The 25539-nt window shown below is 41.8% G+C and overlaps 1 protein-coding gene across 1 annotated transcript in view; it reads right to left on the bottom strand.

Moving 5' to 3' along the window:
- The window catches only part of LG05H8orf34 (linkage group 05 C8orf34 homolog), a 427150-nt gene that overhangs the window by 113932 nt on the left and 287679 nt on the right, over positions 1 to 25539 (bottom strand). The window contains exon 10 of the mRNA XM_073631776.1: positions 21263 to 21336. Within this exon, the coding sequence (XP_073487877.1) occupies positions 21263 to 21336 (74 nt within the window). The remainder of the gene's footprint in view (positions 1 to 21262; positions 21337 to 25539) is intronic.

The following is a 25539-nucleotide window of genomic DNA, read 5'->3' as shown; positions in this document are numbered from 1 at the left end:
ATCCTAGCAACAAGGTACACAGAGCTAGAAAAAAAAAAGCCAAATGTTTAGGCTTGCGGGACTGTCGCCATTGAAACAAAGACTAAATTATGGGTGGAACAACACTTTAATGACATTGGCCGTATGTTTGCAGTAGTTGTCCTGCTGCCGAATAAATTTGGTCCAATCAGATTCCTCCTGATAGTATGGCATGATGGATAAGCATCTGCCTGTATTTCTCATCATCAAGAACACCATTGATCCTGACCAAACCTGCAACTTCATTTGCAGAAATGCAGCACCAAACTTTCAATGAACCGCCACCATGCTTCACTGATGCCTGCAAACACTCATTATTGTACTGCTTTTCAGCCTTTTGCGAACAAACTGTTTTTTGCTATAGCCAAATAATTCAATTTTTGACTCATCAGTACAGAGCACTTGCTGCTATTTTTCTGCACCCCAGTTCTTATTTTTTGTGCACAGGACGTGGAAACAAGGCTAAGCGTCCCAACTATGCTCGACTCAACTGTTCATTTACGTTCCATTTTGCTAATTCATAGAAGTGTTAATAGTTTTATTTCTATTTCTTAAAGCATTCTTAATTTACAGCCTCTTATCTGCCTAAGACTTTTGCACAGTATTGTACATACAATTTCATCAACTCCAACAGACCCTATTTTATAGATTAAATGTACATAAGGTACGCTATCAAATGATTTAGCAAAATCTAGATAAACTATGTCCAATGGACTTCATGTATCCAATTTCTCACTTATGTCCTCATAGTAAGATAACACGTTGATCTGACAAAACTGATCTTTCATAAATCCACGCTGATGCCTTTATCACATCCAGATTTCTGAAGTCCCTTACTATCCCCTAGAATAACTTATATATACGACTGATGTTAGGCTGTCTGGTCTGAAGTGCTGTTCAATGTGTTTTTTAATTAGTATAACTTAAAGCGGAGTCCCACTCAAAAGTAGAACTTCCTCTTATCTGTCACCCCCGCCTCCAGTGCCACATTTGGCACCTTTCAGGGGGAGGGGGGAACAGGTACCTGTTTTTGACAGGAAGTTCGGCCCCTTCCTCCTTCCTCACTTGCCGGACCAGTTAGAAGTTACAGTGAGCTTCGCTCATGTGCAGTAGGGAACCGGCTGTGAAGCCGAAAGGCTTCACTGCCGGGTTCCCTTACCAGGAATTGCACTGGTTGCACCCGACAGCCGATCAAAAGATCGCTGGGGTGCAAACATTGCAGGCTCCCTAGACAGGTAAGTGTCCATATATATATTATTTATATATATATTTATATATATATAAAGTCAGCAGCTGCAGTATTTGTATACGTCTCAATCCTTTTTTGTAAATTGGTAGCACATTTGCTACGCCAATCAGTTGGTGCCATTCCAGCCAATAAGTTGTCTTTGCAAACTAGAAATAGCAGCTTGGCTATAACTGAGCTAACGACCCTAAGGACTTCCAGGTGTAACTCTTGACCTGGTGATTTGTTCACATTTAGCTTTTCTAATCTCTTTTGTACCTAGTTTTCTGTCAGCCACAGAGGTACCTTCAGTGAAACATCTTTAGTATTACTGTTATGACTGTCATATTTATGTTTGTGTAATTTTGTGAATTTTTAAATGTATTCTTCTATGATAAATTTAATTTTCTCTTAGGTCACTGTGTAACTATGATTTTTAGTAACAGCGCTGTAGGTGCATTTTATGAACTTGCACGGTGCTATATATTGAGTGCTAAGATTTCGCTTTTTTTCTGTCTTGCTTTGGTCTTTTTTTTTTCACTCCAAAATCGTGAGACGGAATTTCATATCCCACCTCTATGATTAAGCCCATGGTGGGAGAAACATGTTAGAAGGGCGTGGCTCGGAAGGGATGGAGCTAATGCCTTCCTGTCACATTTGAAATTGAGTGGCTTTCGGTGTTTGCTTCCATCTTTCTACTGCATTCTATTGCTTTGGTCTACATTTATTTTCTTAGTTTACACTGTAGGCAGTAATTACTTTAAAAAGAAAGAAATAAAGAAAAAAAAGAAACAATTTAATATTTGCAAACCCTGTTACTAAAGAGGAACTGGTGTCTGGTGAAATGCCAAGCAACATTTTCACTAATGTCAGGTTCACTTTAAGAGTTCCAAAAAGAATTAAACAATCCCTTGTTAAACTGAACTTTTTTGGAAAGAAAATGTATTCATACCACTAGAAAATAAACAGAAATTAATTTTTCATTTTTTCTTTACGCAAACTTGATATTCTAAATATTCCCATGCCGAAGTTGTGACACTTAAGTGGGCTCATATGTCACACCTCATACATCTGCATTCCACAGATTAACATGTCACATTTCATTATGTCAGTTCACTGTGCTATATCTTAATCTACAGCCTGTAAAAGCAACACTGGATGAAATGTCAGCCCTTTGTCACATCAAAGTCAGTCTCTTGGGAGAAATTATAAAACTCCAGTCAGAGATTCTACTTTGACTGCCATACAGTTCTATTTCTATATTCATACTAATGTAAAATAGAGCCATCATACAATTCTACTGTAAAAGTATTGTAATAGTTATAGACAATTATTGCTGTTTAGAAAAAAAAAAAGAAGAGGAAATGAAGTCCATCAAAATAATAATACTGCTAAGGCCCCTTGCATATAGGGGCATCGAGTGTCAGGGCCGGATTAAGAACATCATGGGCCCGGTGCTATAGATTATGGTGGGGCTTTTTATAAAAAAAAAAAAATAATGAAAAATGCAAACAATTTGTTGTTATAACAAATTAAATTAAATAGAGAGATTGAGGATGAGAGAGAGAGAAAGGGGATGAGAGAGGGGTGAGGAGTAAGGGAGGATGAGAGAGTGAGAGTGAGAGGGAGAGGATGAGAGAGAGAGGATGCACATGAGCATGCGTGGAAGAGACAGCAACACAGCCCGGCCAAGGCAAGTGACCGAAGGCACAGAACCCGGAAGGAAGGGATTGATCACAGTGCAGCACTGGAGGGCTCAGTCTAACAGGTAAGTGTACCCTAATGTGCTAATATGCCATGCATACTTGTACATTATGGCATAACCTACCTCAGGGCCTCTAAAAAGTAGTAATGTTAGCGAAGTTTACTACCGCTTTATTATCACAGGACCCCAGGAGCCTCTAATGGGGCCGCTTACTGACCCAGTGGCCCTTGGGCAGTGCCAACATTTCAAAAATATTTTCAGGGACACTTTTTTTTTTTCAGTGGTATATTTAGAGTAGCTGATATCCCCTATGTTCCTATATACATCACAGTAGTAATCACACAATTAAATGAGTATTAATAATGGGCAGAAAAAATATGAGGACTGAGAAGATTTCCTTTAGTTGATCTAGCAAAAGTGTGCCCATTCTAGAGCTGGTAACATTGAGGATATTCAGTGTAATTTTAAAGAACTGTTTTTGTGGGTAAGATGCATGGGGGGGGGGGTATGGATGGTATAAAAGTGGGAAGTATGTGCAGCTGAGGGAGAGGAACGTGGAGGGTATAACAGTGGGCACTATGTACAGGAGAAGAGTGTGGAGGGTATGGCAGTGGGCACTATGTACAGGAGAGCAGTGTGGGGGGTATGAAAGTGGGCAGTATGCACAGCAGAGGAGTGTGGGGGGTATGACAGTGGGCAGTATGCACAGCAGAGGAGTGTGGAGGCTATGGCAGTGCGCACTATGTACAGGAGAGGAGTGTGGGGGGCTTGACAGCGGGCAGTATGCACAGCAGAGGAGTGTGGAGGGTTGACCGTGGGCACTATGTACAGGAGAGGAGTGTGGAGGGTATGACAGTGGGCACTATGTACAGGAGAGGAGTGTAGCAGGTATGACAGTGGGCAGTATGTACAGGAGAGGTATGTGGAGAGTATGACAGTGGGCACTATGTACAGGTGAGGAGGATGAAGGAATCTGGGAAGGAAAATGTAAAGGTTTGTGGAAGGATGTTTAGGGACTGCGTAGTGGTTAAGCGGGCCATACATGAATTGAAATAAAGCCAATTAAGCAGAGACCAGCCATAGTCGATCTATGTATGGGCTAGCTGGTTGTACACAAGTCAATCTATTAATCGACTTGAGTACAACCAGCCTGCCTGGTTTTTCCCAAAACAATCAGTGCTGCCAGCTATTGTTAGCAACACTGATCATTTTATTGTGTGGGTAGGGAAGGCTCCCCACTGGCAGAACACAATAACACTGGGGGAGTGATTCCCTCATCCACAGGTCAGCAGGTGAGAGGGTGTGTGGGGACAGGCTGGGGAGAGAGGTCTGTCAACAGGGGGGTGTGAGGTGGTCATGGAGGGATATCAATCAGCCGGTGGGGGGAGTAACTGGGAGTGATATCTTTTGGAGTAGGGTCTGTCATCTGCAGTTTGGGAAATGGTCACCTGTAATATAAGTTGAAAGGAGGTGGCTAACATGGGAAGTGGCTGGGGAGTGACCTGGTTGGTGGGGAGTATGAAATGGATGATGTGTTTCATGTTTCTTCACATTTGCGGTAATGCTTACTGCCCTCTTAAAAGTGATCAGTGATGTATTGCTTTTCAACGAGTGGTATAGCAGCAGCTGACAGGCATTCATGAGGTGATACTGCCACCTCCTTTTTTTTTTTTACATTGCTGAATGGTAGTTTTAAATTGTTGAACTATGCTGTTACTGAGAGCGAGTTTGGCTTGCAGTTGCAGAGGGGCCCCATTGAAATCAACAGGCAAGTTTGACAGGCAGTGCTGCCTGTCAAACTCTGCAGGCTCCAAGCTGTCCATTGAGCTCAGTGCCTCTGACAAGAAGTGAGATGCACTGTGAGCTCATCCTCTCAGTCTGCTGCAAACAGAGTGTGCCAGCTTGTATTTAAACTGGCCGCTCAGTATGTAGCTTCTGACAGGCTGCGCAAGGAGCCCTGTATCTCCAGGACCATAGGTGATAGGAACCCCAAATTTTGATCAGTAGTGGGGTGGACCTTCAGCTACATAACCCCCAAATTTGGGCTCTATGTGGCCCCTGGTCGCCAAGCTACAACCCTCGAAGTCGATCATTTTTTGTTTTTGTGATTTTTTTTTTTTTTTTAAATGGGCCTATTATAAGCTCCAATAGCCCCTATGTTAATCCAGCCCCGCCGAGTGTAGTGCATCCCTCCTGGCAATTTAGTGTGCCCAGAGGACAGGTGCAATATCCAGCTCTGGTGCCTGCAGCCTGTCAAACGCTAAAGCTGGCCATAGCTGGGTCAATACTTGGCTGGTTCACCGAGGACTAGACAAATGTTGATTTGTGTAGCCGCTCTCACTCAACAGAAGTCAATCTAACAATCAAGTTCTGTTTAAAAGGCTTGTTGGAAAAATTTTGTCGATCAGAGGCTGCAACCCCTGATCAGTGTATTTTGACTGGTGAGAGTCCCGCTGTGAGAATACAATGTCTCAGCTGGGAGATTCCTCCATCCACCTTGATTGCATTAGGGGAAAAAAAATCAATTCATCTATGGCCAGCTTAAGGCAGCCTGAGGCTGGATGGGACTGAATGCTGTACTGAGTGGTACTCACATTTCAGGCCCTACACTGCAACTGTCTCTCCAGGTCACACGAAAACACCAGGAGGGATGCACAGCAGCTAGATGTCCCATGTTTAAGGGGCCAGAATAGTATATTATAACAGACAAATGTTCTAATAAATGGTTCTATATTGATATGTTACATGTATGAAATAAGCACAGCAGGTAAACCGGACCTCTCCTATTTGTTTGCATTGCTCCTGTGAAGTAACATAAAATAATTTTTCCTCCCACAGCTCAGAAACCCCAACACTCTATTGAAGCAGTTGACTTTTTCCCTTGCAGCATTAGCATCTTTGGGTTTAACAGCTGCCAATTACATTAAAGCTTTTGTTACCCCAACATTTCATATTCTTGATATATGCCTGCTGTACCTTGTATGAGAAAGTATCCTGTTCTCTTTGTATTGCTTCCTTTGTGTGAAATCCCTGGTGCTCCTGCCAGTCCCTCTGCTTTCCTGTTAAAAACTGACCACACAAAGCAGGAAAGCACACTGTGATCAGTTCTTTAGCTATGCTGGGAACTCAGTATACTCTCCTCCAATGATCAGATTTGTCCTGACATGCCCCCCCTGCACAGCCATTCACCTGCAAACTCAGTGTGCTGCAGCTTTCCCTTCCCCAGCTCTTATGCAGCTGAGAACAGAGGGAATGTGATCTTATAAAAAAGAAAAAAAGGTATTTATAATGTTTTATTTTAATATCTATACAGAAATGTTTTGCCTTTCATTTCTATTTTAAACTGAATGGGTTGTTTTACAAAGTGATTTACAATCACTTCAACTGCATGGACTTCATATGTTCACTACATCGTTGTGTGGTTTTCCTCCAGGTGCTCCATTCTTCTTCCAGCACTTAAAAGCATATTGGTAGGGTAATCCTCAAACCAGCCTTTCTCGACCTTGTTTACCCTGGAGGAACCGTTTAAATATTTTTCTGGTCTCTAAGAACCCCTGCTAAAAATATTTCTTCATAAGCTTGCAGTACATTGACGTGATCACTAAAATACATTTTTAAAGAGAAGAATAAATAATTTGGCATACTTAGCATATTTTATACCATGCTGCTCTGTGCACAATTTTAGTAATAATCATGAAATTATACAAATAATAATATTAGGCAGGAAACAAACAGTAAAAATGGTGGGGTTCACCAAATATTAGTGGTCAGCATAGAAGTGCCCTTTTGCATTTGTGGTCAGCATAGGTAGATAAATTCACTATTGCTCAAGGAACCTCTACTATCCTCAGGAGGAACCTTAGGGTTCCACAAAACCCTGGTTGAGAAAAGTTGTTCTGACCAAATACATCTTAGTGGAAGGAACTGATATGACTAGCTGTCCCATGTAAACCACTACACATTATGTTGGTGCCATATGAATACAAATTAAAAGACTCAGTTCATATTTCATTAGCTGGTGAATAGTGTCATTGTGAAACATCATTAATATATAGTAGTTAAAGCTCCAGCTGCCAAACTCTGTAAACATTAAGAGGATGTGTTCTACCTGAGGTCACTGGAATGTGAGTTACTAGACACAGGTATCACAGAAATATAGGTGTTCCAGCTCAGTGTTTCTCAACCAGGGTGCTTGAGGCTATGTGTTCCAGCTCAGTGTTTCTCAACCAGGGTGCTTGAGGCCACGATGCAAGGTGTCATTTGTTGCTAAGGTGATAGCAGTCAGCTAGTCCAGATCGTGGCAAGGCATGACTCCGATCAAGGGCAGGGAGCATGCAGGGCCTCATCTAACATTCGGGAGAAGATGGAAATCTGCCTCCTCCAGACTTCTTCCACCTCTTGCTCTGGGATGCTGGAGCCAAAAGGTAGGGCCCTGATGTGAAGCATGAACTGTGTGTTTGGGGGACTGTGTGGCCATTAGTTTTGTCAATAGCTTATCACTTGCCTTCATGAAGCCCACTTATAAAACCATAAAAGCTGATCATTTATCACATTGACTCCAAGTCTATGAGCCATTTTGTCATTTATCAGCATCTATAGGTATAATTATTTGTGGCCAAGCAAAGCCATTCTCACCATCATTGTGTATTCTGGAAATTTGGCTCAGGCACCAGTTACTCAGATCCTGCTTGCAAATCCTGAAGTAAATCTCTAGGCAAAACCTTTTTTAGTTTTTGAAATAGTGGTGAAGGGTTGGACCTTCTGTCAAGTTTGTATTGCTGTCTGTGCTTCCAATGTGAAGAAGCTGAGGGGAAATCCAAAAGTTTAGAATTTTCCCCAGAACATGAGGTAAGGGTAAATCTTTCAGTGGGAACACCTGTTCTGGGGACAACTCTCTAAGTGACTTCCCTTGACCTTGGACGAATTCATCTAACTTTCTGTTGCATCTCTGTGACAGGAGATGAAGGGAAATGTCAGACAGAGAACCCTTTCCTACTCTATCCAAAACTGAAACAAATGTGCCACTTTAAATGTAGATATATACTGGACCACCAAACCGGTTTGAAATTAGACTGGAGGAAATAGCTGAACTTTCTGTTTTTTGGTACAATTTTAACACAATGACATGAGCCAGGCATGAAGGAGAACATATAAAGCGAACAAATAAACTTTGGCACTATGTAGCATATGATAGTCTATGGAAAACCCAATATGACCTGAAGCATCTACAATCTCACAGAGATATATTTAGAAGTTAAATTAAGGAAATCGAATAAATCACTCACCAAAATGACATTGTTAAGCATTTGGTTCCAATTCAAAAAAGTCTGATATATCAAGCACTAAAAATGCATTTTGCTTGCTTCTAATTGGTTAAATGCGGAAGTAGGCAATAGCAATGTTTAACAAAACCATCAAGGCGTTGGCTGTTCTACTCACTTACGTTAGTTCTATCACAATGTTTAATTGCAGGAGGCACAGCGGAAGGAAAATTACGTGTTGAAGGTCACAGAGTACCATGAGAAAATCCCCAGAGATCTAATCACTGATTCCTATTCTAGCATTAACCTGCTGAACTGTTCAACTGAGCACTTCCTAAGTGGTCGTTCTCACAACCAGAGCCTTCTACAAGCAGAGCGCCTGTCCAGTACAAGACAAAACGCATCTACCCCAGCAAATGCCAATTATACTGTGTCGACCACTATGGGGGACATCATTACCACATTAGACAAGGTCATTTGCTGTCAAATGGCATATGAGCTCCAATTTCATTTTCAGACATCAAAGGACATGAAATGTTTTAGGACATTTAACACCAATAACTACAGGCAGATAATTGTACGTGTCACTTTTCTATATTTATCAACTCTAAAATCATTCACAACTGTCATTTACAGCACCTGCTTCTCAGAAGTTGGCATGCCTAATATTTTTAGCCTTTAAATCATGTTGACACATCAAGCATCACTTCATAAGCATAGTTTAGCCATGAAATTCAGTTACTGCCCTACTGGAACTTCAGAGGTACATAAGCAACTTGTATTCGCTTTAAAGTAAATATGAGTTGCTTATGTACCTCTGAAGTTCCAGTAGGGCAGTAACTGAGTTTCATGGCTAAACTATGCTTATGAAGTAATGCTTGATGTGTCAACACGATTTAAAGGCTAAAAATAAGGCAAACTTTTTTAAAAAACATTTTAGTCTCTTTAAAAACCTCAACTTCATCATTTTTAGTAAATGCAATCATAAACCCCAAAACAAAAATGTAATTTATTACAGCTTACCAATTCTTAGATGTGGCAACTGCATTCATTTTCTTTTTTAAGCTTTTTTCCTTTATTTCCATCTGGTATTCCAGCCAATAAGTTTGTTATTTTTTAATTTACTTTAACAGACCAGGCTGTTCAGCAAAAGTGGCAGTTAGAAAGTGTAGACAAAATATTTTTAATGGGACTAAAGTCAACTATGCTTATCTTTCCTTCAGCGGTTTGCCCTTCCTTGCGGGCATCTTCTACCTGGCTTCTTCCAGGTGCTGGGCTGCAGCCATCTTCATTGCCTGGCAGGGGGTGATGTTACTCCTGTGCATGAGCAGGAGTTCAGTCATCCCAGTACACAGGTTATATACTGGAATTTCAACTGAGCTGCACCGAGCACCTCAGTGTACATTTTAAATAAGACTGAGTAGGCAGGTAGGTTTATTTGATTGCAGAAGATGCATTGCATGCCTCTTTAGCATAAAAGAGCCTGCCTGCTCGCAGTCTTAAAAACTGAACCATTAGTTCAGTTTTAACACTGGCAGGGGTGCTTGCAACTATCAGCTTTTACTTATGTATATAAAAACTGATTCTGTAACTGTTTAAAAAGTGGTAGCTGGAGTGCAGCTTTCATTTGTTAGTCACGTCCATCTAAATCTGCTAATCTAGCACTACCCTCTCCCCAGATTGACAATGCTGCTGCCAAAAGTGTCTCAGTTGCTCCTCCATCCAGTGTGGAGACACCCTAAGACAGAAGTGTGCCATTGTCTGTTTCCCCAAGTGGAAATAAAGGGAAACGAGACTAAAGAAGATGACAAATGCAGCCACCACATCTAAGGATTGGTAAGATTCAATATGTTACATTTTTTGCTTTTTTTGGTTTAATACTGCTTTAAGGGTTCTGTTCCAGGCAATGATTCTGTTAGAAACAAACACAAAAACACGCTCATCTAATTACTTGATTTGTTTTAAAGAGGAAGTCCATTTAAAACTGAGAACAGTTTTGGAAAAACTCTTCAGGGTTAAAACACCTATGGATGATAACGTATATAGCAGTGCACATATTCAGATCCACAACTCTTTGTAGAATTAGAGTCCATAAACATCATAAAGTCCATATAAAGTGTGAAAACTAGTCCTGCAGCGCCTTGTAAGGATTGGGGAAAATCCAACTGGTACAGAGAGTGGATAGTAAACAGGCAGAGGAATGTGTTCATTTTTGGATAAAATATAATAAGTAATAAAAACAGTATCCACTTATATCAAGTAAGCATTTAAAGGCAGATATGAATCATCGCAAAATAGCAATGCTAAAATCAGTACCAGAGTTTGTGTAGAGCTGGCAAGCTGTCACATCTGAAGCCAGAAGGCCCCAGGGTATGGGCAACTGAGGCTATTCCCAAAGGTGGCCCTGAGGGTCTGGATTATTTCATACTCTTCATCTGTCAATTTCAATCAAGCAGGTTATTATCAGTGTAGCCTCATCTTCAGGATGTCCCAAGCAATCACTGCAGAGCTTGGTGGAGCCAGGGACCGGCTCAGCAGCATTTGTTATCCATATGCAAGTATTGCAGCTGCAAGAGGCAACGAAAAGCAAGGCACCTGGCATTGCTGTTTCATGGTGATGCTTACTTGATAAAGGTGTATATAGTTTTTATTACTCATTAACTTTAATAAAAACAAATACATTCCTGCGCCCCTATTGGTCTTTAAAAATGTTGGTGACACCAATGGGATTGCATTCTTTTAAAGGTTTAGTGCTATGTAAGTCTTTTAGTGAGAATAAAGATAAGGTGAAGTATATCTCAGGCAAAAAAGCTTTTTTTTCTACTTTTAATAGAGTGAGGAAGTGTTAAAACACCCGTCAGGCTTTTATTGCTGCCTGTTCCCCCATTGGAAAGAATTACCCTCTTTTTTCTCTTGGTGACCATTGTCATCTGGACAGAGTGATGAAATCCAGTTGCGACTGGAATGGGAATAGAGGAGAATTTTTGCAGCAGACACACCCATTTCCTATGACAACGAAGAGTGAATTTCCTCCAACCTTATAGAGATTTCCTCTTACTTTCTGTTGTACCTCTTGGAAAGGAAGTAAATTAAATCATCCCAATGGACCATAAAAAAATCTCTACTCTACCCTAGACCTACCATATCCCTTTACTTTCTAAAAGATAAGTTTGATTAGGTTAAACATACCTAAGGGTAGGGATTAAGGTAATAATGTTGTGCCTAGTTTTTACTTTTTTTTTGGTGGTCTTGCGCTCTTCTCTCTGAAGATAGAGAGACAATTAGACAACTAAAAATAAATACTATTTCTAAAGAAAATGTGAACAACTATACATTTTGAAAACAATGACCTCTTTATATGACTATAATTGTGAGGCAGGTTTACTTCAAAAGTAGAGAATATTGTTGCAATACATTTCGTGAAGAATCATTTAAATTGCTCAATCATGGAAAAAGCCAATTCCTCTTTAGTTATTTCATCTGCATACAATTGGATAATTAAAGTTGAATGTTAACACAAATTTGTGTGTGAAGATTCATAACTCTTTTGGTAAATCAGCAGGCATTACAGTAAAATTCACTATCCCACTAGAAGGAAAATCTCCATATATTATATTCTACAAGGTTAAGGAGGAAATTATGCCCACAAGACTACATCCGGCTGAACAACACCCCAGCCATGCTGCTCCCAGACCTCTCACACCAAACATTGGCTATAAGACGCTCTCTCAAGCCACTCGCATCTCTTCCCCAGGAGAAACACATTAATTATCAATGGAGGTTTCCATTCCAACTGTGGGTCCATCATGAAGGCAAGACGGCCCACTTCTGCACTTTGGGAGACCTGTCACAGTTCCTGAGCGCCCTGGAACTGCCCAGGTCTCCTTACCGGACTGGCCCCTCACCCCTACTACCCCGGGTCTCCCATTCATCCCACGGTGGCAGAAGTTCAGCAAGAAGAACTGCCCCAGATCTGCCTCCCAGATGCCACTAGATGACTGACTCTGCACTGGCTCCTGTTATTTTTGCACCTTTACCTCGCAGCCGGGATTGCTTCCTCTGCTACAGTCCAGGGCATACACCCACCATCTATGACCCGCTAGGGTACACGCCCAGGACTACCTGAATGGCCCCCGCACTAACTATGTTACCTTTTTAAAAAAAAAAAAAAAAAATCTATCCTTTTTGCTCCTGTTTTGCACTATTTTTACCTGTTCTGTTTTTGAATATATATCCGGACGTACAGGGGTCTTCCTCCACACTGTAGTTGGTATATTTGTTTCTGACGGTATAGGTTATCCCCCCTCGTGCCACTAAACGCATCTTACATCCCAGCTTCCCCTGAGCATGCCCAACGACAGTGTGGAGGATTACTTGTTTTATCTTGTACATCTGTGCCTTATAGTTCATATTAAGCTATATGTAATCTATGATGATTGTTATTTTCAGTTTAGCATTAGTTTAAATATACCCCCGTGGATCCCCGGGAGCGGGAGGCAACCCGTGTGCTTACCACAACTACCCCCCTTAGGACTGATAGTGCATGTGTATGTACTGTATTTTTTTCTAGTCCCTTCTACATTTTAGAAATGTCAAGTTATTTACTCAATGGTTTATTGCTGCCACCTAGTGGCCTGTTATATATATATTTTTTTTTCAATGGTGGTTCCCATCTCCTACTACTCTAACTTCTTCTGTACTGGAAATAGATCCCGCCCACGCCTCCTGCTCTCGCCTCCTTATCTCTCCCTGTTCTGTTCTCTCCTCCCCCTCACAACCCCCTTTACCCCCCCCCCCATTGGGCAGGCCTTGGTGCAATTACAGCTCGGTGTTAGCTACCATATGGAAATTTAGTGTCCTCTCCTCTCAATGTTCATGACCATATAACTTTATCATCCTTTAACTGTAGGGGTTTCAATACTCCCGAGAAGTAAAGCCAGATATTATACCACTTCCACAAAGCCAGGACTCAAATTTTGCTCTGCAGAAGACCCACTTTAGGGGCACAGCCGTCCCGGCCTTTAAGAATCATTACTACCACCAGTGGTATCATAGCACAAACCCGCAGGCCAGATCAAAAGGGGTGTCTATAGCCTTCCATAAATCATTCCACCCAGAGGTTCTAGACCCCCTTGTTGATCCCCTAGGTCATTTTCTTTTTCTCAAATTAAAATCTAACTCCTCTATTTTCACAGTGGCTAATGTGTATGGACCAAACCAAGACCAGGGGAGCTTCCTGTTCATGGTTCTGAACAAATTACACTCCTTTGGCGGTCCCTGTTTCATTTTAGGTGGAGACCTCAATGTGACCCTTACCCCGACACTTCCTCGGGTAAGTCCTCCATCCCCCACTCCACTCTCACATCAAATCACTCTTGCATTCCGCTCAACTGGTGAATGTCTGGCGAGTGCAACACCCATTTGAGAGAGACTACAGCTGTTACTCCGTAGCCCACAACTCTTATAGTCGTATTGACTATTTCCTAGTCTCCCAATCCTTGTTGGATATCCCACTTAAAGCGGGATTCCGGCCAGCAAAATTTTTTTTTTAAAGTCAGCAGCTACAAACACTGTAGCTGCTGACTAGGGATGAGCTTCGAGTTCGAGTCGAACTCATGTTCGACTCGAACATGGGCTGTTCGCAAGTTCGCAGAACAGCGAACAATTTGGGGTGTTTGCGGCAAATTCAAATGCCGCGGAACACCCTTTAAAAGTCTATGGGAGAAATCAAAAGTGCTAATTTTAAAGGCTTATATGCATGGTATTGTCATAAAAAGTGTTTGGGGACCTGGGTCCTGCCTCAGGGGACATGGATCAATGCAAACAAAAGTTTTAAAAATGGCCGTTTTATCGGGAGCAGTGGTTTTAATAATGCTTAAAGTGAAACAATAAAGGTGTAATATTCCTTTAAATTTCGTAGCTGGGGGGTGTCTATAGTATGCCTGTAAAGGGGCGCATGTTTCCCGTTTTTAGAACAGTCTGACAGCAAAATGACATTTCAAAGGAAAAAAAGTAATTTAAAACTACTCGCGGCTATTAATGCATTGCCGGTCCGACAATACACATAAAAGTTCATTGATAAAAACGGCACGGGAATTCCCCACAGGGGAACCCCGAACCAAAATTTAAAAAAAAAAAAAATGACATGGGGGTCGCCCTAAATTCCATACCAGGCCCTTCAAGTCTGGTATGGATATTAAGGGGAATACCAGCCAAAATTTAAAAAAACAAATGACGTGGGGGGTCCCCCTAAATTCCATACCAGGTCCTTCAGGTCTGGTATGGATATTAAGGGGAACCCCGCACCAAAATAAAAAAAAATGGCGTGGGGTCCCCCCAAAAATCCATACCAGACCCTTATCCGAGCACGCAACCTGGTAGGCCGCAGGAAAAGAGGGGGGACGAGAGAGCGCCCCCCCTCCTGAACCGTACCAGGCCATATGCCCTCAACATTGGGAGGGTGCTTTGGGGTAGCCCCCCAAAACACCTTGTCCCCATGTTGACGAGGACAAGGGCCTCATCCCCACAACCCTAGCCGGTGGTAGTGGGGGTCTGCGGGTGGGGGGCTTATCGAAATCTGGAAGCCCCCTTTAACAAGGAGACCCCCAGATCCCGGCCCTCCCCCTTATGTGAAATGGTAAGGGGGTACAAAAGTACCCCTACCATTTCACTAAAAAACTCAAAAATGTTAAAAATGACAAGAGACAGTTTTTGACAATTCCTTTATTTAAATGCTGCTTCTTTCTTCTGTCTTCTTTCTTCTATCTTCCTTCATCTTCTTCTTCTGGTTCTTCCTCTGGTGTTCTCGTCCAGCATCTCCTCCGCGGCGTCTTCTTCCCTTCTTCTCCTCAGGCCGCTCCGCATCCATGGCATGGAGGGAGGCGCACGCTCTTCTCTTCATCTTCTTCTCTTCATCTTCTTCTCAGGCCGTTCTGCATCTATGCTGGCATGGAGGGAGGCTCCCGCTGTGTGACGCTTCTCCTCTTCTGACGGTTCTTCCGCCCCCCGTTGATGCACAGTCACGGTTCTTCCGCCCCCCTCTGATGCACAGGGACATGACGGGACTTCCCTGTGGCATTCCCCGTGACTTCCCCCTAACTTCCCATTCCAATGGGGCTCCAGAGGCCTCTCTTATTGAGGGATAACAATTCCCTTCAACCAGTCGGACCTCTATACCCTTAATTATCTCCCTTTACTGACCCAGCTTAGGAAGGAACTGGATACCTGGAACTCATCCCCACTGCCCTGGTTTGGTAGCATCGATACACTCAAAATGGACATCCTCCCTAAGCTACTTTATTTATTCCAGACGGTACCTATTACCATCCCTAAACACTTTTTCAGCTCCTTACGCTCTATGTCCATATGTTTATCTAGCACCAAGGCCTGTCCCGCATTTGCCACACCCTGCTTACGTACCCCAAAATTCAAGGTGGGGTGGGCCTCCCAGACTTCGAACTCTACCACAGGGCGGCACTGTTTTCTAGGATCCTGGAATGGTTCCCTCGCCCCTTCCGCAAAGCATCCACCATGGTAGAACAAGACCTTTCCACCCTCGACCTTCGGGCCCTACTTTGGGGTTACGGGCAGAAGTTACATTTACTTTCCTCCTCCTTCCCCTTAACAACTGCTGCCTTACATTTATGGTACAAAAAAGGACTGTCATCGCTTCTATCCACGGACCCCTCGCCCCTCACATAATTGTTTGACCACCCTGAGCTACCTCAGGGAATGGGATCCAATATGGTAGGCCCATATTGATGCTCTACCTGGCCTGTAGTGGGTTTATTTATGAATCCCACCTCAGGTACCCCTGTTGTACTGAGAGACCAGGGCAACTGGCTCACGGCCCTTCGTATATCCTCCTTCTGCTCTGATTTATTTTCCTCTTCCCAAATCCATAGATCCCTGACTGGATATGAACAGCTATGCTCTCTCTCAGAAACACCCAGACACTTGCTCTCCACTATCTACAAACTACAACACTCACTGCTACATGATCAACCACCCTCTTACACCAGGAGGTGGTCCACGGACCTGGGAAGGGAACTCTCTTTAATCGTCTGGCAAAAGTCATTCCACTTCATGCACAAATCCTCTATATCCTGCTATACCCAGGAAAAAAAAACTCTAAACTCCTCTCCAGATGGTACAGGGACCCTCAATCTCTACATAAAATATTTCGATACCTCCCTCGTGCTGGAGATGCAGCTCGGCAGAGGGAAGCTATTAACACATTTGGTGGAGCTAACAATAAACCAAAAACGTAATCACTGCGCTTGTTCAAAATCTAGCAGCTGAGACAACAAATAGATAATTTGTTCGAAATCACATGTGTATCAAAGTGTAGCGCTGTAGTATTGCATTAAATGACCTCAAATGGTTTCAACGTGAATCAGTGAAAATTATATGTGACCAAATACAGTGAGCATTTCATATAATAAAATGAAAAGAAAGAAAAAAGGTCTCTAGTGTCCAAAATTCTGTTCTGTTCCGTGTGATGATTATTCACAGTCCATATTCAAAATAAACAGTCCTGTTCACCTCGTGAATATCAATGGGATAGATGAAAGGTAATTGGTGATAATACCGAAACCCTAGTGAATTGCAAGTTTACCAGAGACTGTGGACGCAAAAGAATGTACGTTTTGTGAGTCAAATGTGCTTGTATTGCCCCCGGCAATGGAAGAAGAGCCTTAAGGGTCCACATCGATGGAAAACTGGAGTCATCCAGGGTTTAATGGTAGAAGATTTTCTCCATCAAGAGAAAATCATTATTTTCTCCATCATTCGTCTATTGAGTCTATTGAGACGAAACGCGTCGGGGACTCCATTGCCGCTAGTATTTTATCCAAAGCGCTTTTTTTACTACTTAACTGTAAGTGTTTACTATTTTAGTAAATCCTTTCCTGCTTACGGAATTACACTATGTGGCCCCTTTTCTCATCCTATATGGGCTAACTTTCCTGGATGCATACCATCTTGATGGAGAAAATCTTCTACCATTAAACCCCGGATGACTCCAGTTTTCCATCGGTGTGGACCCTTAAGGATCTTCTTCCATTGCCGGGGTCAATACAAGCACATTTGACTCACAGAACGTAAGTTATTTTGAGTCCACAGTCTCTGGTAAGCTTGCAATTCACTAGGGTGGCGGTATTATCACCAATTACCTTTCATCTATCCCATTGATATTTACGAGGTGAACAGGACTGTTTATTTTAAATATGGACTGTGAATAATCATCACACGGAACAGAACAGAATTTTGGACACTAGAGACCTTTTTTCTTCTTTATTTTTTCTTTTAATTTTATTATATGAAATGCTCACTGTATTTGGTCACATATAGTTTTCACTGATTCACATTGAAACCATTTGAGGTCATTTAATGCAATACTACAGCACTACACTTTGATACACATTTGGTGGAGCTGTAAGGGTATACAACCCCTCTGGTCGCAAGTTTTTGCCATATATAGCAGCTTATTTGACCGGCCACTGACACCCACCCCAGAGATAGCTGTATTATCCATGCTTCCAGACTCCAAAGCCTCCCATAAATGCACCTTGCTGTGCTTTTTCTTGTCAGCCTCCAGACAGTTTATTCCCCTATTCTGGAAAACAACCACCACCCCCCTTTGTCCTTATGGGTCTCAATGGTCAATGACATCATGCGTATGGAATAGATGCTAGCCCTAGACAATGACACCTTTGAAAAATTTAGGGTCCTATGGCTCATCTGGATTACTCTACCTTGGACTCCCTGAAAGCTATGTTGGCACCCCATTGTCAACCCGGAAACATCCCCTAATCCCACCACACAGGTTTGTTGCACCAAGGTTTGCTCAATTCCCTTCTGACCCTCTTCCCTCCTACACTACGCCTGAACTCCCCCCCCCTTCCTTATTTCTTTCCTCTTCCCCTTTCTCTCCTCCTTCCTCCTCCTCTTCCTTACTCTTTTCCCCCACTTCTATGTCTCCTCACCCCACACCCAGATGTTTTACTCCCCAACTCTAATAAGTCTCTCTACAATACATAACAGTTTTAACCACTTGATCGTAAAATAGCTATATGTTAGTATTTCACCCAAGATTATATCCTAAAGTGCACCAGATATTCTGTAATGAACATTTGGTCATTATTTATGTTATTTTATTTTGTTAAACATAATAAAAACATATCTGAATCTAAAAAAACACATTGTAGAATAACTGGTACAGTCAAGACCTGAAAGGCAAGGCTAAACTCTGCCAGAACATTTAGACCTGGTTAGATTTGCAAAGCTTCAGCTGTCACAATGGTGCATCAGTCCACCATGTACAGATCTGCATGTAAGTGTCATCAGAAGAAAACCATACCCCATTCTCATCACAAAAGTCTGCATATGAATTAAGCAATAAAACGTCTAGATAAGCCACAAGCCCTTTGAATTTGGGTGCTGTAGTCTTCCTGTGAAACAAAAATGCAACCCTTTGGCTACGTTCACCAACATACTTCAGTCACCATCTGCATCAACATGTCTGCACCATAATCAGTGCTCAGTGGCTATATCATCTGGAAGGGACATGACTGCTGTCAAAGGCACCCAACCACATTCAAGTGCTGAGTATTAGAGGTCTGGGAAGTCAGCTGAGGCGTGACCACAAATTTAGGTAGAATAGGTGCTAAAAAAATTTTTCATCCTCATGCTGCTAGCTTTGGAAAATACAGTGGGTATAGAAAAGAATTCCCCCCCTTTAAATAATCACATTTCATTGCTTTGCAGCCTGCAATGAAGACAGACACAGTTTTTTTTTTTTTTTTACCCAGCTGTATTTACTCAGTGAAACCTATAACATCCAGGTGAAAGATACAACACCAACATGTCAGAAAAAAATTAAAACAATTCCAAAAGAGAATCACTGATTTGGAAAAAGCAGCACCCCCACCTAAAATGTAGGGTGAATCTAATCACCTTCTGGCACACAAAGCTATTTGACATTCAACTGTGATCAGCTATGGTCATTTTGATTAGCTCAGCATGAAAAAAGCTTTTCTGGAGTATTTCAGTCCCTGATAGTGCAACTGAAGCAATCAACTGTGGGTGGCAAGGCACTGTCAAAAGATCTCCAGCGTAAACAGGCACAAGTCAGGAGAATTTTCAAAGGCTTTATCAATGCCTAGAAGCACAGTGAAGTCTATTATTAAGAGGTAAAAGGTATTTGGTACAACACAGACCCTCCCTGGATCAGGACGTCGCTCCAAACTGGATGAAAGAGCCAGAAGGAAACTGGTCAGAGAGGATACCAAGAGGCCTACAGCAACTCTGAAACAGTTGCAGAAATTTATGACAAAGAGTGGTCATTGTGTGCATGTGACAACAATATCACAAATTCTCCACAAATGTGGCTTGTATGGAAGGGTTGCAAGAAAAAAGGCACTCCTCAAGACCACATGCAGTCACGACTGACATGTTGGTGTTGTATCTTTCACCTGGATGTTATAGGTTTCACTGAGTAAATACAGCTGGGTAAAAAAAAAAAAAAAACTTTGCCAAAACGCACCTTGCAGATTCTGAGGCCACATAGAAAAAGGTGTTATGGTCAGATAAGATTACATTTTAATTATTTGGCCTCAACACCAAACGATATGTCTGGCGGAAATCCAATACAGCTCACCATCCAAATAACACCATTCCTACAGTAAAGCATGAAGGTGGTAATATCCTGTTATGGGGGTGTTTATCTGCACCGGGGACTGGAGCACTTGTCAGGATAGAAGGAAAAATGGATGGGGCAAAATACCATCAAATTCTGCTGCCCTCTGCCAGAAAGTTGTCAATGGGAAGAAGGTTTACCTTCCAATGTGACAATGACCCAAAGCACACAGCAAAAATGACCACACAGTGGTTAATGGAGAAAAATTTGAATGTTCTTGCATGGCCTAGTCAGAGACCAGACTTAAACGCCACTGATAATCTGTGGAATAACTTGAAGACTGCAATCCACCATCAAATTTAACTGAACTTGAGCAGTTCTGCAAAGAAGAGTGGGCAAATATTGCAAAGTCTAGATGTGCAAAGTTAGTAGAGACACATATCCCAACAGACTAGGCTGTAATTAAAGCAAAAGGTGGTTCAACAAAATACTGACACAAGGGGGTGATCCTTCATCCAACTCAGTGATACTGTTATTTATTTTTATTTTTTTCTAACATTATGGTGTTATATCTTTCACTTGGATGTTATAAGTTGGATAAAACAAAAACTGTGTCTGTCTTCATTTCAGGCTGCAAAGCAACAAAATGTGATTCTTTTAAAGGGGGTGATCCTTTTCTATACCCACTGTATAGAGGAAGGTCTATTTACTTGTTTTAACCTTTTCTATTTTTACATCGTTTCAGCTGCTTCCTAGTTTGTAGACTAGGCCAAAATTATGTCATACATCCCAGAAGTTTGCATGGTCAATTTTTTTTTCCATCTGGAGAAGGGACTTTCCCGTATAAGCACACTCTACCACCTGCATGCCTGACCTAAAGGCAGATGAATTCCAGGAAGTAAACGCTGTAAAGGAATTAACTGCCCTTACTCCAGATGGTTGCAACAAGAAATGCTAGGGAGTGTTTTTCAAAGTGATTTCTCAACAAAATAAAGCCTGGAGGCAGACAGTTGGGGGCGTTTGCTTTACATATTAAAAATGAATAAAATAGTATTTTCAGTTTTCACTGCTCAGATACAGTTAAGTTCCACTTTAAGTTTTGGGGTTTTGTAGGAAGAGCGAAATATCCTGTGGTAAGGGTGCATTCAATGAAGCATAAACAAATCAAAGATGTAAGTCAAATGTGTTACAAACTGGGTCATCTGTACCCAAGACCAAGTTTACATTTTGTGTCCTTTAGGCTCCAGCATGATGAATCCATACCCATGCATGTAACATACCGTATTTTAAAATCAAATCCATAAATTACAGAATTTCAAGTACATGCCATTGAGTTTTGTTTCTTATAAATTACTGGGCCATGCAAATACATTTTTCAAATAATGAACTAAACCAGAGTAATTTCTTCCACTTACAGGTCCTGTCACTTGAGAGGCACTCTCAAATTCTTCATCATCCTCCATTAAGGTTTCTGCTCCGGGCAATGATTCTGTTCCAAGCAGACACCAAAAAAAAAAAAAAAAAATGAAGTTTCATATAATTACATTGAAATAATTAATCTCTTGAAATATGTAAACCCTCATGTTTCTTGCCAAAACTATACAAATAGGTTTAAGAGCAGGTTTCGAGTTACACCGGTAATATGTTTTCTATCATGCCTGCCACTGAATCTATTTTGATGAGTGACGTCTTCGTGTATTGAAGCAGTGGATCTTATTTAATCATGATGAAGACAAGCAGGCTCATACACAATGCCAGGAATTACCACAGGTTAGATCTCAGTGTTGTTGCAATATAATTGATGCCTGTAGGATATTTAAGGTAGCTGAAGTGCAGAATTCAGTTTAAATGACAGTCTACTGTCATCCGTCTTCTTCCATATTTGTAATATCTCCATATTTTCCAAGTTACGATAATGTTCCATTAACGATAATGTAAATATGTGACTTACTTAACAGGGCATGTTTAGATTTGCTGAATGCAGTGATTATTGAAAATTTTGTTCAAGTGTGATTATAGACTTCAGCGACAAGCAACAACAAGGCAATTTGGGAATTAAAAGGACACTGTAGTGAGATATCAAGCATGAAGTCTGATTATTGTACACAACACAGAAATATGCTGCAGTTGCAATCATGGACTGAAAACCTGACTAACGGGACTGGCACATAAAGGGTTATTTGGCCACAGCAATCACCAGCACCACCACTATCATTACCAGTTTACATAATATATTGCAGGAGGTAGGTAGGTTGCCATGATCTGTTTTTGTTCAATAATAAACAAGCACTGGTCCTCTAGTCCAGCGTTTCTCAACCTTTTTTTAGTCAAGGCACCCTTTAACCACTTCCATGCCTAGCCTATTCTGGTACTCCTCTCCTACATGTAAAAATCATCATTTTTTTTTTGCTAGAAAATTACTCAGAACCCCCAAACATTATACATGTTTTTTTTAAGCAGAGACTCTAGGGAATAAAATGGCGAGTGTTGCAACTTTTTAAGTTACACTGTATTTGCGCAAGAATTTTTCAAACGTGGTTTTTTTTTTTGGAAAAAAAAACAGTTTCATGAATTAAAAAAAAAAAAAAAAAAACAGTAAAGTTAGCCCAATTTTTTGTTTAATGTGAACGAATATGTTACGCCGAGTAATAGATACCTAGCATGACACGCTTTAAAATTGCGCACACTCGTGGAATGGTGCCAAACTTTGGTACTTAAAAATCTTTATAAGAGACACTTTAATTTTTTTTTACAGGTTACCAGTTTAGAGTTACAGAAGAGGTCTTGAGCTATAATTGTTGCTCTTGCTCTAATGCACGCGGCGATACCTCACATGTGTGATTTGAACGCAGTTTACATATGTGGGCGCGACTTCCGTATGCGTTCGCTTCTGTGAGTGAGCACGCGGGTACGGGCCACTTTAAATTTTTTCTTTTTTTTATTGTTAATTTTAACCATTTTTTTTTTTTTTTTTTATTCTTATACTTTCTCTTTAAAAAAAAAATTGATCACTTGTAATAGGAAAAGTACGTGACAGGTCCTCTTAATGGGGAGGTGAACTGTCTCGGCCTTTCCAGCTGCATCTCCAGCTTTGCTTACATCCGCCGGCCCGGACTTGACGTCATAACGTCACACCCAGGTCTCTGAGGGTCATAGAAATGATTGGGGACCATCTGGTCACCAGAAATCTCTATGATCAACTTTCGGCGACAACCGATTCGTTCTCTGGCTCGCCAATCGTACGAGCGAGCACGGAGAAGCACCGGAGGGCAGTGGTAGGGGGGGATGTCCCCTCCTACCACCTGTAAGAACGATCAAGAGGCTGAACTGCAGCGATGATTGTTCTTACGGTGCACAGAATCGCCGGATGAAAAAGATGATATCTGAATGATGCCTGTAGCTGCAGGCATCATTCAGATATCCCCACTCAAAGTCCAGGATGTCATATGACGTCCTTCGGCTGGAAATGGTTAAAATTATAGACAGTCTTGAGGCACCCCATCCTAAAATGTAAACACTATTCTAATAGTTTTACATAATGCAGCAACATCCACACACGTAAGAGACACAACAGTAGAGGTGCAAACTGGTACTGACTAGTATTCCAATGTTTCTCTTCTTCCTCAGTTTTTCTCCATCACTCAGCTAATGTGACCCCAAAACTGATGGAGGCAAGGGAGGGTCAAACAAGGATACTATACAGGTGACTGACATTGTATATATCAACTGATGATGCCATTGGTCGTTAGGGGGTTGGGCAGCTAGAAGGTTGTAATGGTGCACAATGAAAACCCGTGGCTTTGTGTAACTAAAAGGCAGGCTTCATCCACCTGCTGGCTTGTATAAAAAATTTGGGCAAATTTTAGGCATTTTGCTTAGGCACCCCTGAAGAAACCTCAAGGCACCCTGGTTGAAAAAGGCTGCTCGAGTCTGTTGCATCACATTCCCTCTCAGACAAAAAAACTCTTGGTTATTTAGACTTTTAACATGGTAATTCAAATGCATAGAACAAAATTTCTTAAGATGTTAAAACAGTTTATTTTACCCATTAAAGCTGAAGTCTCCCAGTCCCTTGAGAGGTTTCTGATGCCAGGAGGTGGGGCGGAGTTTCTAATCATGTGACCGCCAGGATTGGCTGTCACAGAAGTCACATGATCAGAAAGCTCTCAATTGCAGGTAGTGTTTGGGAGCTTTCCGTTAGCTGCTGGTAACTGTACAATTTCAGCACAGCTCTGTTTACATTCTGGTACACATACACTATATTATCAAAACGTATTGTGACGCCTGCCTTTATTAAACACATGGACCTTGCTTTGTACACTGGTGCGCAGTCATGTTGGAACAGGAAGGAGCCATCCCCAAACTGTATCCAGAAAGTTGGGAACATGAAATAGTCCAAAATGTCTTGGTATGCTGACACCTTAATGCCCTGTACACACGGTCGGACATTGATCAGACATTCCAACAACAAAATGCATGGATTTTTTCCTACGGATGTTGGCTCAAACTTGTCTTGCATACACACGGTCACACAAAGTTGTCGGAAAATCAGATCGTTCTGAACGCGGTGACGTAAAACACGTACGTCGGGACTATAAATGGGACAGTAGCCAATAGCTTTCATCTCTTAATTTATTCTGAGCATGCATGGCACTTTGTGCATTGGATCTGTGTACAAACGATCAGAATTTCCGACAACGGATTTTGTTGTCGGAAAATTTTATAGCAAGCTCTCAAACTTTGTGTGTTGGAAATTCCTATGGAAAATGTGTGATGGAATTTCCGACAACAGGGTCCTATCACACATCTTCCATTGGAAAACCCTGTCGTGTGTACTGGGCATAAGAGTTCCCTTCCATGGAACTAAGGGGCCAAGCCCAAACCCTGAAAAACAACCCCACACCATAATCCCCTGTCCACCAAATGATTTGGATCAGTGCACAAAGCAAGGTCCATAAAGACATGGATGAGTGAGTTTGGGGTGGAGGAACTTGACTGGCCCGCACAGAGTCCTGACCTCAACCCAATAGAAAACCTTTGGGATGAATTAGAGCAGAGACCACGAGCCAGGCCTCCTCGTCCAACATCAGTGCCTGACCTCACAAATGCGCTTCTGGAAGAATGGTCAAACATTCCCATACTCACACTCCTAAACCTTGTGGACAGCCTTCCCAGAAGAGTTGAAGCAGTTATAGTTGCAAAGGGTGGGCCAACTCAATATTAAACTCTACGGACTAAGACTGGGATGCCATCAAACTTCATGTGCATGTAAAGGCAGGTGTCCCAATACTTTTGGTAATATAGTGTATATACGGACTCCTTGCGTTAAGGCCCACCAGCTGAGAGGCGGCATATATGCGTACCGCCGGCGTGCAGAGGTTAAACAAATTTTTTAAAAACATTATAACATACATATACACGATTAGCCTTCTCAAGCCTATTTTGGTACTTCATGTAACCAGAAAGCCACTGGCGTCATCAATAAATACATATTTGCCTACACAGAGCCGAGGTTAACCACCCCCTAAACCATAACCATTCCTTGTCAATACATAACTTAATTATTTTCAAACTGGTGTCATTCTTGTCCTGTATGCTGGTTATGTGGTGTGGTACTGGTGGCTATTTGCAACACGTTTTGTGAATTGCAATACCCACTTCATCAGGTGTCTGTGAAGACTACGGGTATTAA

The sequence above is a fragment of the Aquarana catesbeiana genome, linkage group LG05 (genome assembly GCF_042186555.1).
Source record: "Aquarana catesbeiana isolate 2022-GZ linkage group LG05, ASM4218655v1, whole genome shotgun sequence".
In the NCBI taxonomy this organism is placed as follows: domain Eukaryota; kingdom Metazoa; phylum Chordata; class Amphibia; order Anura; family Ranidae; genus Aquarana; species Aquarana catesbeiana.
The sequence above is the reverse complement of the archived record's forward strand: the minus strand, read 5'-3'. Positions and strand labels throughout refer to the sequence as shown.